General features: G+C 37.1%; 1 protein-coding gene across 4 annotated transcripts in view; it reads right to left on the bottom strand.

Moving 5' to 3' along the window:
* Nell1 (neural EGFL like 1) overlaps nucleotides 1-13,705 on the bottom strand; it is an 828,356-nt gene that overhangs the window by 39,479 nt on the left and 775,172 nt on the right. For 3 of the 4 annotated variants that reach the window (XM_074042879.1, XM_074042884.1, XM_074042890.1), the window contains one exon: nucleotides 463-603. The exons of the other annotated variant lie outside the window; for it this stretch is intronic. In XM_074042879.1, coding sequence (XP_073898980.1) covers nucleotides 463-603 — 141 coding nt within the window. The remainder of the gene's footprint in view (nucleotides 1-462; nucleotides 604-13,705) is intronic. 4 annotated transcript variants of the gene reach the window in all.

Raw genomic sequence — 13,705 nt, 5'->3', positions numbered from 1 at the left:
ACTAATCCTAACAATATATTTGCATTATTATCCCCATGTTTACACACACACAGATGAAGGATCAGAGAGTAGAGTGACTTTTGAAGCACAAGAGCTAGCATTTAAACTAAACTTCCTATTTCTAAATCTAGTATTATTTCTTCTTCCCCACAGCTGCCTCTTAAACTGTCAAAAATTTCAACAAATCATTGAGCTTTTCCATAGAAAGAACTAAACACTCATAGCATACAGATCCCGGCTTTGTTCCCCTGACTGCTCCAGTTTCTATATAAAATTCTAAAACCCCACTCTGTATAATCCCTGGCTTAATCTCTGAATTGTAGAGGGAGGAAATTTGAAAACTGACTAACTTAATCAATGACTGGTCATATTTTAACACTGAGAACCAAACAGAGTACCAAAGAAGGCTGTCTTCTCTGCAAAAGTCCAGGTGGATGGAGAGCATGACTGAAAGCTGCTTACCAATACAGGATTCCCCGGACAGTGAATAGGTTCCATCGTCATGGAAACCACTTCTGCACTCACAGTGGTACCACCCTGGCAGGTTAACGCAGCGGGAATGGTTGTGGCACTCAATGATTCCCTCTGTACATTCATCAATATCTGCCTCAGAGAAAAACACAAGCCCACCAGGACATTAATGTCTTTTGACACTAACCTTTGAGTAAATGCTCAAAACATGCTCATGTCAACACATCAATTAAATCTTGATCAGTCACCTAAATAGAAAGTTACAAGAAGAACTGAAATCTATTTTTTCCAGGATTTAAATAAATTGAAAGCTTCATTTATAGATGCTTTCTCAAATATAGGACAATGAATGAAAAGTGATGGTCATCCTAACCGCAAATGCTATGCTGGCAAAACTAAAGAACTGAAAACTAAACCAAGGACACTTGCACAATTTTAGTATTTGGTATATATGACTGTTTCTAAATTAGTTATTCCAGATATTATTTTGCATTCTTTGAAGATACGTAAGTTCAGGAAACTCTGAATTAAGCAATGTTAAATCATTTTTAAAGGTTGAGTCTCAGATGAGATCAGCCATGTGCAAGATAAAAAGAACATAAAAACTTAAATACCAAAAAAGCAAATAATCTAATCAATAAATGGGCCAACGAACACAACAGATATTTTCCAAATAAAGTACAACTGGTAATGAATACATGAAAAAATGTTTACCATCCTTAGCCATCCTAAGGCTAAAGGTGCAAATGCAAATCAAAACTACATTGAGATTCCATCTAACCCCAGTTGGATTGGCTATTATTAAGAAAACAAATAACAACAAATGCTGGTGAGGATTCTGGGAAAAGGGAACTCTTATTCACTATTGATGGGAATGTAAATTAGTTCATGAACTATGGAAATTAGTTCATATATATATATATATATAAAACTTCTTTATGGTCCAGTCACACCACCCCTGGTATATACCCATGAGAATCAAAATCAACTTGCTGTAGAGATACATGTATACTCATGTTTATCATGGCACTATCCAGGATTGCTGAATTATGGAATCAGCCAAGGTGAACATCAACAGATGAATGGTTAAGGAAAATGTAGTATATATGCACAAAATGGAGTTTTACTCATACATATTGTGTTATTTGCTGGAAAATGGGTCATCTCATTAAGTGAAATAAGCCAGTCCCATAAAGAAAAGTATCACATATTTTTCTCTCATTTATGGAAGTTAAGAGGGGCAAGAAAATCCAAAAACAAAGAAAAGTAAAAACAAGGTCGTGAAAACAGAAGGAGAACTATAAAGGAAGTAGAAGGAAAAAGGCAAAACAGAAATGAGGAAGGTGGTAAGAGGGAGTAATGGAGGAATGAATATGATCAAAGTACATTGAATACATGTATGGAAATCTGATAAAACCCTCCTGCGTACATTTAATATATACAATAAAAATTAAGTTGTAGTTTCAGAGACTAGATAAATTTATATGCATATATGTGCACATACACATATAAATTATAGATTTAGGAAACTTGAAATGTGATTCATTTAACCAGTGAGTAGTCATATTTTAACAATGAGAGGTAAAAAGAATATCAAAGTATCAAAGAACCAAAGCAGGTTGCCCCTCTGCTAAAGGCCATGGCTAAAAACTGCTTATCAATACAAGATTCATCTACACGGAATAGATACCTGCAAAGCTTTGAGAAAATGATAATAATATGCCCCATTTTCCAAATTTATTTCATTGGTGATTTTTTTTTTCTTGGGATACTTTTAACATCTCATGAAACTAGTGCTAGAGGGAACACAGGGAAATAGTTATCTAATTCACTTAAAACTGCTAACTGAATATGGTAGTTAACCAAAAATCCTCATTCTTCACTCATTCCTGTTGAAAAAAATGTCCCCTGGGCTTTGCTTTCTCTCTGTGATCTGGTTCTTTAGGATCAACAAATACCTGGATCATACATAGATTGTCAGGCCTAAAGACTTTCCTGAGAGCTGAACATGGTTGACTCCATTGTGGAAAGAATAGTTGTTGTCATGCCAGGGTCAGCTCATTCATTCAGAATTTCTCCATGTAATTATTACTTAGAATATAGCCATTGCTAAATGAGAATCTCCTCCTAGTTCTTTCAAAAATATCTAAACTATGACATATATTAATACAAACTTAACTAACATTGGTATATGAAACACAATGAACAAAATATACTTTGGGGTCTCATTCAACAGGGCCCTGTTGTAGTCATCACTCAGGGGCAATCAGCTACCAGTGGTTCTATTTCCTTGACAAAGCCTTAGTTGTGCACTGAGCTGCGAATTTGGTTTGAAACCTGACACTGTCATCTCATGACATTCTGGCAACACTACCTTTGCCTTTTACCACTAATTGCCATCTTCTTCCTCTGCAAGCATCAGCCCATGGAATTCTTTAACATGAAGCTTCCCTTAGGATCCTTAGTGCCATTTGTTCTCAGGTACCTGTTTTCATGGTACCTTCAGATATTGTGGTCAGATTATGTGTACATTTTTTATAAAAATCTCAGAAAATGAATTATCAATAATTACATAAATTGTCACTTCTCAAAGTTTACAGTTAGATTCTCTGAGACAAATCTTAGGTCATTAAAAACTTCAGTAAGATATGACTGGAGCATGTGGCTCACACAGAGGAAGGGCTTACCCTTGATAACAGAATCAGTTCAGTGCTTTTTGAATACCAGGCTGCAAGAGACACAAACATAACCAGAGACTGATTTTTCAGAGATGATTTCTCTGTTAGGCTGAAAGACAACTCTTTGTAATAGAACCAGCAATAAATTCTACCTCTGACATTTACAAATCTCTCAGAAAAGTGGTCATGATCTCCACAAAACACCATATTTAGGCTTCTTTAAGTAACAACCATCTAGCCATAGTTTGTGTTTGGGAAACTAGGAGAAACTAAAGCAAAGTCACCTCAAACAACCAAAGCAGTCATAGAAATTTTCTTGCCTAGGAAAATTCTAGTCTATACCTGCTACTCATTCACTCTCAAAACCACTACAGTTTGGAAGATAAATTATCTAATTATCTTAAAAATAACCACTCCACCTTAAATTCAATAGGAAATTTCTAGGAAGAACAAACATGATGAATGATGTGCAAATACTTTCTCAATTCCCCAAATTAAATGATAAGACTAAGTAAGAGTTTCCATGATCCAGCAGAGCAGAAGCTGTCTGTATAGCACAGGGGATTATTGCAGACAGAGAAGACAGACAGTTATACATCTGCCACTTCCCCAGAGACACTGGGATATCTCTGACTTGCATTAGAAACGAGAAAAGCAGCAAAGATGCCCCTTGCACTGGAGCTGCACTTTCTACAGAAGATTCTGGGGACTCATTGAGAATAATCAGGGCTCATCATACATTGGCACCTGGTAATAAGACTTTACATTTCCATTTTTTTTTGTGAATGATCTAAAATTAAAGGCAGACAATTCATTTTTTATGCACTGCACATGGGAGGCACTCCCATTTTTACCATGTTCATAAACCTGGCTATCTTCTATGTATTCACAATAATATTAAATGCAACCACTACAGATCCAAATATAGAAAACATTTGAAGCCTTTTCAGCACCACATGGGGGATTTCACAAATTATAAATGATGGTTTCTTCCTGAGCTGGGTTGTGGCTGCCTTTGTCCTCAGAGATTTGTTTCCCCAGTCAGCACTTGCTGCTGGCAAACAAACAAGACAAAGGCTCTGGGAATGGGGTCCCTGTGAGTTCCCTATGGAATCCAACTCTCTTGCCCAAGGAATTCTGACAAATCACAGTGAGTCTGGCTCTACCCCACACTGTGCCGGAAATCCCAAGGGAAACAGACAAAAATTATTTTTCTTTCTATAGCAAATTCCTAGGATTTTGTCTAAGTCTCAGTTTAATCCAGCATAGACCTGAAAATGCAATATAGAGAAAAAAAAAGATGTTGGGGATTGTACAGAGTGAAATCTGTAGTATTAATTTCTGTATCATATTACCAAGTGCCAGCTATACTTTAACAGTACTGCCAGGTCACATAGCTGAATCATGGTGAAAAGTAGTTCAAAACTAGCTGAGCCTAAGTCTGCATTTGTCACTACTATATCACATCATCTTATTGATGAACCAAAAAAAAACCCTCTATAATTAAGAATATGGATTTTGGAGACAAGTATAGCTTAAAATTCTGGCTCATCAATATACTAAATATAACTTATATTGTCAAAGTCTTTTTTTCATATTTATATGTTGAGAAAAATAAAATCAAACTTCATAAAATGGCTGAACACAAAAGACTCTTAAGCAAAATATACTGTGTTTCTTCTAATATGTATATACACATACTTTGGGATAAATATTACTGCTAAAAATGGAAGACAGAGTAAGTGGACTTTGAATTCTCCCAAAAAAATCAATATCAACTTACAGTTGAGGAACTAGTTGAGACTAAGAGATGATCTGTGGACTGTAAAAGTACTCATTTAGATCTTGAAATTATTGTTACTTTGCAAAACTTTCAGGGATAGCATTCATGGATCTGTATTACCATAGCCCTAACACCCTGATCCTTCTTCTCATTATAGTTTGAATATGAACGGTTCTTCTATGCTTCATGTTTACCATAGGGTGAAACATCTCCCCTGTAACCACATGGGGCCAAGCAACAATGGACTGAACCTCTGAAACTGTGAGCCAAAACAATTGTTTTCTCCTTTGAGTTGTCTTCTCTGGTATTCTGGCCACAGGTACACAAAAATAGCTAATAGTTAAAATAGAAAGTTGACACCTGAGAAATGGGGCCATTGTTGTGAATAAACCTAGCCATGTAGTTCTTAAACTTTTGAAGCTGTTTTTTGGGGGAGAAATTTGGAAGAGTTTTGAGAAGCAGGTTAGAAAAAATTCAAAACACTATAAGCAAAGAGAAATGGGTGACTCTGGTGGGAACTCAGAAGTACTGAACACCAAGAAGAATGTGTACAGTGAAGGGCAGACTCATAAGGTTTCAGAAAGAAATGGAGACTCTGTTGGGAAGTGAACTAAAGGCCATTCCTATCACATTCTGGCCAAAAATTTTAGATATTTTGCTTAGATCATGAGACTTTGGGAGGCTGAGTTTCAAGGTGACCAAGTACTTTCAGGCTGTGGCAGGTGTTTTGTTAGCTGCTTTTCCAGGTATACAGTGAGAATCAGGAGCAAAAAAAAACCAAAAGTAACTGAAAGACTTGAAAAAGTTGAAATTTGGTCAGATAATACAGTGTAAACCTGGGTGTAAGCAAGGCATAGTTTCTGAAGAGAGTAAGTAATAGCCATTAAAAAGCAGCCAAATACTTTACGTAAGGATAATAGAAAAGATACATTTAGGACTTCTCAGGATCCCATCCACTGTAGCCCCAAGGGTATAAATGTATAAGCTTACTCAAAAGACTTTCCCTTGAGAAGAGTCACTGAGGCATCCTGATGGCACAGGACTCCCCCAGAAAGTTGTTTCTCCAGTATTCATTTCACTGTGTTTAGCCATCCAAACACTTAGGGGACATTGTAGCCATTGTCCAAGGGGGCCAGCCAGACTACTGCTTCAGCTGACAACAGGTGTTTGTTATGACAGACTATGCTATGGTAGTTTTTCAGGAATGCATGCAGATGCTGCTGCAAGAATTTCAGTTCATGCAGGCTTCAAAGGAAAGTCTGAGAAGCCTGACCATGTGTGCCAGGGTCAGGATCCCTGCAGGCAGCCCCTAAGAGGGTGATGTGTGAAGCCTAAGCTGCAATGGAGACCCCAGGATATTGGAGACACCATGAATAAAGAATGTCTTCTGAGGAAAGTCACAGGCAATGAGTAGAGACAGCTCAAGTGAGAAGCCCTATGGGTGACAACTGGCAAGGTCATAGGACAGGACTGTGCAACTCCCTTGAAGCTCACATCAGGATATCAAGTGTCCCAGGAGCCAGACATGGATAGGTAGGATTTAATGTTTGCTCTGGTGGGTTTTGGTCTTAGTTTGATCTCCTGTGTCCTTCTATGCCCCCATTTCTCCTTTTTGGATTGGGAGTATTTATTATGTGGCACTGTGTTTTGGGAGTATGTAAATTGTAAATTGTCTTTTTTTTTTCATTTTTAGGCAAACTCACAGGTAAGATACTGCTTTGAGTCTTAGCAGAGACATTTGATTTAATCTTTTGAACAATATTGGAGGGTTAAGAAGTTAGGGACACTTGGCGATGGACTAAATACATTATGCGTTATGGCCAAATAATAGAATGTTATGGTTTAAATATGAGAGCTCATGTATCAAATATTTGTTTTCTGACAGATGTTATTTGTTCAGGAGATGGTAGAAACCTGGGAAGTGAGGTCTAGCTAAAAGAAGTTGGTCACTAGGGGCTTGACTGTGAGGCTTATACCTGGTCACTGTTCCTTCCCTCTTTTTCTGCTTTCCATCCACCATAAAGTGAACAGCATCTTCCTTCAAAAGTTCCTGCTGCCTTACCATGAACCCAGAATCAATAGAGTCAAGAACTATGGAATGAAACCTTTGAAACGATGATCCAAAATAAATCCTTTCCTCCTTAAGTTTATTATGTTAAGTATTTGGTCACAAAAATGAGAAAGTTAACTCATATACCACCACTCCCAGAAAAGTCAGATAAATCTAAGGCAGAGTAAACACCAACATAAATTGTTACAACTATAGAAAAAAAAATTCAATTATTACCTAATGTTCGCTTAATGCCTGGATTCTGCCGAGTATGCAGAACACGGACCACATGTTAGAAACACAGTGGCTCTACTGTGTCCTCGTCTTGGTGTCCCAATGGCTTGAACACACCTCTTTTGCAACTAAGTGACTGAACTGTAGTTATAGAGCTCCAAGTAATGTAATTCTAACATGGGCCATAAAAATGTCTCCTAGAGCCTCCATGATATTTCCATCTACTTATTGGAAGACAAGGTCCAGGGACAATTTCCACATATTGGAAGTGGTAGAGCCTTTTTGTCTGCCTGGCTCCCTGCATGACTTTGTAGGACAAACATGAAACTTTCCTGAATTATTTATAGGAGTAAGAAAAACATATTTCTGTGCTATTGAGCCATTATACAGGTTGGGGATACTTTATTGTTACAGCCAGCATTTGCTAACTCTTCTGATAGACCCTTTTCCATATTTACGGGTAAGACTGCATTCAGGTTAGAATTCATGCAGACTCAATCTCAAATAAACAAACAAGCAAACAAGGAAAAATCATCAGCAGCAATCACCGGTTATACAGGCATCTTCAGGAGTGAAGGAAGGTTTTTGCTGACAGGAGTAAAGGTAACAACATGCAAACCAGGAAAGGCTTTGTGGTCAGATACACTGGAGTTTAAATCCTGTTGTTTTTTTTTTTAATCCTAGCTGCATGATCCTATTTAAAGTTAATCATTCTTTCCTGAGCTTCGTTTCCCTTGGCTTTTAAATGAGGATAATACTAACTACCTCATTATGTTGCCTTAAGCATTGGATAAGATCAATGGAAGCCAAGCAGACATTCATGAGGAAGGTAATAATCATTGCTCTTTAATTTACAATCCCTATTTGGCCACTGAGTTGCTCTGTGTCCATGTGAAGACAATCCAAGTCTCCAAGCTTCACTTTTTCACATGAAAAAATGAAAGAGTTGTATATACCACAGTTAGATCCTCTTTCTAGCCTTAAATTCCTAAAGGATGGGGTATCTGGACTTTGAGCTAATGCCTTCATCTACTACTAACCAGTTGAAAGAGTGCTAGGTTTAAGTGACCTCTTTGTACCTTAGTTTACTAGCCAAACTGCAACTTTAAAATACATGTTTTGTCTGCCGAATAAACACAGCTCTAATAAGGTGTGACCAAGCTCAGAAAAGTCAATTAATTGCTATTCAAAATATATGGTGACATCGTTATTAGTGTCTCTTCTTTGTAATTCCTGATGAGTAGCTAGTTTTGGTTCATTAAACTAAAAGCAACCTCCTATTAATAATGGTGTCAATGGCATTAGTGATATGGTTGTTGGTCTTTTATAAATCTTTCCTTATTGACTTTGCACAAGAGAATAATTCTCTTCCTCATTGGGGCCCTTTCAATTTTATCTCCAGTGCCTTTTTTTTTGTCTGTTTACCCTCTAAACAACCTGCTCACATTTTTCCATAAAGAAATTGTGTATTCATATTTCAATTCTTCTCCATTAGTCTTGCAGCCCTCTGATTTACATCTCTAAGTTGATCTGTGACACAAATTCAGACTCACATTTACTATAATACATAGATTAGCTAATTTCTGAGGTATCTTCATTTCAAAGTCATTTTTTTCAAAGTTTAACATATCATATTCTAGTTCATTTTCTGTCACTGTAACAAAATACCCAAGGTTGGGTAGTTTATAAAGAAATGATTTCCCATTAACTCTGGATGCAGAGATTGGGAGGATCATGGTTTGATGCCAGCCCAGGCAAAAAATTAGTGAGACCCACTGAAACAAAGAAACTGGGCATGGTGGTACACCTGTAATCCCAGCTGTGTGGAAGGCATAAGTAGGAGGATCACAGTCTGAGGCTGGCCCCCCAAAATTAGTGAGACCCACTGAAACAAAGAAGCTGGGCATGGTGGTACACTTGTAATCCCAGCTGTGTGGGAGGCGTAAGTAGGAGGATCACAGTCTGAGACTGGCCTCAAGTCAAAATTTAAGACCCTATCTTAAAAATAACTAAAAGCAAAAAGGGATGGGCTCATGCTTATATGAGAGTTCCTGCCTAGCAAGTATGAGGCCCTGCATTAAAACCTAGTAGCACTAAAATTAAAAAAAAGAAAGAAGGAAAAGAAAAATAGTTTTGAAGCTTTAAGAACATGGTACTGAGGGCTGGTGGAGTGGTTCAAGTGGTATAGTGTCTGCCTAGGAAGTGCGAGGTCCTGAGTTCAAATCCCAGGATTGCCAAAAAAAAAGTTCATGTAAGAGCATGGTGCTGGCACATGCTTAGCTTCTGGTCAGTGCCATTTGCTACCCTATGCACAACAGAAAAGCAGAAGGGAAAGTGAACACAGGTGAAAGAGAATCACATAGCAAGGGAAACCAAAGGGAGGTGCAAGGCTTGTTTTATAACAGCCCACTGTCACAATAACTAACACATACTCTCAGGAACCACGTTAACCCTGAGGGTGGAGGCCTTATGCCTTAATTACTCTTCAAAGGCCCCAATATATCTCTACACTCTTACACTGGGGACACCTAGACATGACTTTTGGTGCGGACATACTATATTCAAGTCATAGCACCATATTTTTTTCTGTGGAGCAAACTCATTTTCTTCCACAGAATCCCTTCTTCATTCTTATGCCCCATAATCAATGACATAAAGATCAAGATCAAATTTCTTTCTCTCTCTCTCTCTCTTTTTCTTTTTTTTTTTTTTTGGTTTGAACTCAGGTACTGGGGTTTGAACTCAGGGTTCAAACCTAGGCAGGTACTCTATTATTTGAGTCACTCCACCAGACCTGAAGTTCTTATAATGACTTACAAATCTTTACATGATCTGTCTTCTCATACCTATTTGAATTTATCAACAACTCTTCTTTTTTTCTTCTCCACAACAGCTACACTAACCTATTACTTTCAGACATATGAGTCATGCTCTAGTCTTTGAAAACACAGTCTGTTCCTTCTGCATAGATAGACTGTTCTCCCAGATATCTCTATGGTTTCATCTCTTAACCATCTCATCTCTTTACTCCACCTTTGCTGTGAGCTTTTCTATTGCCCCAAATATAAAATTACAAACACTTGCTACTCATCCTAGTCCAAGCATTCTCCATCCTCTCTCTTGCCATATTTTTCTCCTTTGTGTTTATGGCCTTCTTGGTTTTATATTTTTCTTTTACTAGTAAGCAAGCTCCATGATGTGACATGAGAATGCAACAGGACCTGTAACTTATTGAGCACTGGTGAAAATTTGCTGAATGAAGGGAAGGAGGGAGAGAAAGACAAAGGGAGACAGGTGAGGCATTTGGGAAATTCTTCCTTTGACAAAAGTTTCAAAATCTTTGACTCATTGTCTACATATGCTGCAAACACCATGCTTTAGTTTTTTGTTCTCTCAAACCTGACTGAGCGCAGTAATAACTATTAGATGACCTTTCAGTTACTTTCTTCTATAACCCATAGCAACAACAGGCTAATCATCCCTGAACCAATCACTCAGACATTTAATTAAAATTACTAGCTGCTCTATCGCTTGATAGCAAATTAAGCTTGGGAAAGTCACTTTCCAATCAAACACATTAATTCTTTTATTTGTACAATATGCAAAGAATAATCGGTGATTTTTATCCACTACTCAACAGAGTACTTCATGTTCATGGAGAACCTTGGTCATATAAAATGAATCTCCTGTACCTACCTTGAGTGACCATGAGAAATTAGATGTTTTTTGCAATATAGATCTGTTAAATTTCAGTGCTGTGAACACTGAAGATTTTAAAATCATTTAACTAGATTATACCTATCCCAAGCCTTAAAATTCTATGATTCTGTGACTTTGGTTTACAACCTGACATTTTAGTAATAACAAATGATCCTTAATGTAAAAATTTCCTACAGGTAGTCAAAGGATAAAAAATTGGCCTCACTTATACTACTAATTTATTTTTATTTGTCAAAATTCTTCAGCACAAACCTTGTGACTCTATAGAGATACCAAATATTCCATATCCAATTTCATTTCATGTTTACTATCCTGAAAATTATTGGCTTTTACTTAAAATCCAAACACAAATTTTAATTCTACCATCAAGTACTTTTTCTTTTCTCTGAATTCTGATAGTGTTTAATAGTTCTATGACTCAATTTACCTCTCACACTGATTCTGTTTTAGAACATTTTGTGTTTCTCGCTGTATTTTTTTCTCCTTCAACCAGAAAGAATTTTTGAAAATCAATAAACATATTATAACCACATTAACAGAAGCAAAGACAAAAAACACTTGATCATCTCAATAGATGCAGAAAAAGCCTTTGATAAGATCCAACACCATTTCATGATAAAAGCTCTAAGAAAACTAGGAATAGAAGGAAAGTACCTCAACATTATAAAAGCTGTATATGAAAAACCTACAGCCAGCATTATACTTAATGGAGAAAAACTGAAACCATTCCCTCTAAAATTAGGAACTACACAAGGATGCCCACTATCTCCACTCCTATTCAACATAGTACTGGAATTCCTAGCCAGAGCAATTAGGCAAGAAGAAGGAATAAAAGGAATATAAATAGGGAAAGAAACTGTCAAAATATCTCTATTTGCAGATGACATGATCCTATACCTTAAAGACCCAAAAAACTCTACTCAGAAGCTTCTAGACATCATCAATAGCTACAGCAAGGTAGCAGGATATAAAATCAACATAGAAAAATCATTAGCATTTCTATACACTAATGATGAATGAACTGAAAAGGAATATATGAAAACAATTCCATTTACAATAGCCTCAAAAAAAATCAAATATCTAGGTGTAAACCTAACAAAAGATGTGAACGACCTCTACAAGGAAAACTATAAACTTCTCAAGAAAGAGATTGAGAAAGACTATAGAAAGTGGAGAGGTCTCCCATGCTCATGGATTGGTAGAATCAACATAGTAAAAATGTCGATACTCCCAAAAGTAATCTACATGCTTAATGCAATTCCCATCAAAATTCCAATGATATTCATTAAAGAGATTGAAAAATCTACCATTAAATTTATATGGAAACACAAGAGGCCACGAATAGCCAAGGCAATACTCAGTCAAAAGAACAATGCCGGAGGTATCACAATACCTGACTTCAAACTATATTACAAAGCAATAACAATAAAAACAGCATGGTACTGGCACAAAAACAGACATGAAGACCAGTGGAACAGAACAGAGGACCCAGATATGAAGCCACACAACTATAACCAACTTGTCTTTGACAAAGGAGCTAAAAATATACGATGGAGAAATAGCAGCCTCTTCAACAAAAACTGCTGGGAAAACTGGTCAGCAGTCTGCAAAAAACTGAAACTAGATCCATGTATATCACCTTATACCAAGATTAACTCAAAATGGATCAAGGATCTTAATATCAGACCACAAACTCTAAAGTTGATACAGGAAAAAGTAGGAAATACTCTGGAGTTAGTAGGTATAGGTAAGAACTTTCTAATGGAACCCCAGCAGCACAACAACTAAGAGATAGCATAGATAAATGGGACTTCATAAACTAAAAAACCTCTGTTCATCAAAAGAAATGGTCTCTAAACTGAAGAGAATACCCACAGAGTGGGAGAAAATATTTGCCAGCTACACATCAGACAAAGGACTGATAACCAGAATATATAGGGAATTTCAAAAACTAAATTCTCCTAAAACTAATGAACCAATAAAGAAATAGGCAAGTGAACTAAACAGAACTTTCTCAAAAGAAGAAATTCAAATGGCTAAAAATCACATGAAAAAATGCTCACCATCTCTAGCAATAAAGGAAATGCAAATTAAAACCACACTAAGATTCCACCTCACCCCTGTTAGAGTAGCCATCATTAGCAACACCACCAACAACAATTGTTGGCAAGGATATGGGGAAAAAGGAACCCTCTTACACTGTTGGTGGGAATGTAAACTAGTACAACCACTCTGGAAAAAAATTTGGAGGCTACTTAAAAAGCTAGACATCGATCTACCATTTGATCCAGCAATACCACTCTTGGGGATATACCCAAAAGACTGTTACTCCAGAGGCACCTGCACATCCATGTTTATTGCAGCACTATTCACAATAGCCAGTTATGGAAACAGCCAAGATGCCCCACTACTGAAGAATGGATTAAGAAAATGTGGTATCTATACACAATGGAATTTTATGCAGCCATGAAGAAGAACGAAATGTTATCATTCGCTGGTAAATGGATGGAATTGGAGAACATCATTCTGAGTGAGGTTGGCCTGGCCCAAAAGACCAAAAATCATATGTTCTCCCTCATATGCAGACATTAGATCAAGGGGATTGGACTATGAGCACATGATAAATGCGAGAGCACACAAGGGAGGGGTGAGGACAGGTAAGACACCTAAAAATTAGCTAGCATTTGTTGCCCTCAACGCAGAGAAATTAAAGAAGATACCTTCAAAGCAACTGAGGCTAATAGGAGAAGGGGACTAGGAACTAGAGAA

Source organism: Castor canadensis, chromosome 1 (assembly GCF_047511655.1).
Source record: "Castor canadensis chromosome 1, mCasCan1.hap1v2, whole genome shotgun sequence".
Classification (NCBI taxonomy): Eukaryota; Metazoa; Chordata; class Mammalia; order Rodentia; family Castoridae; genus Castor; species Castor canadensis.
This window is presented reverse-complemented; position numbering and strand designations above follow the sequence as displayed.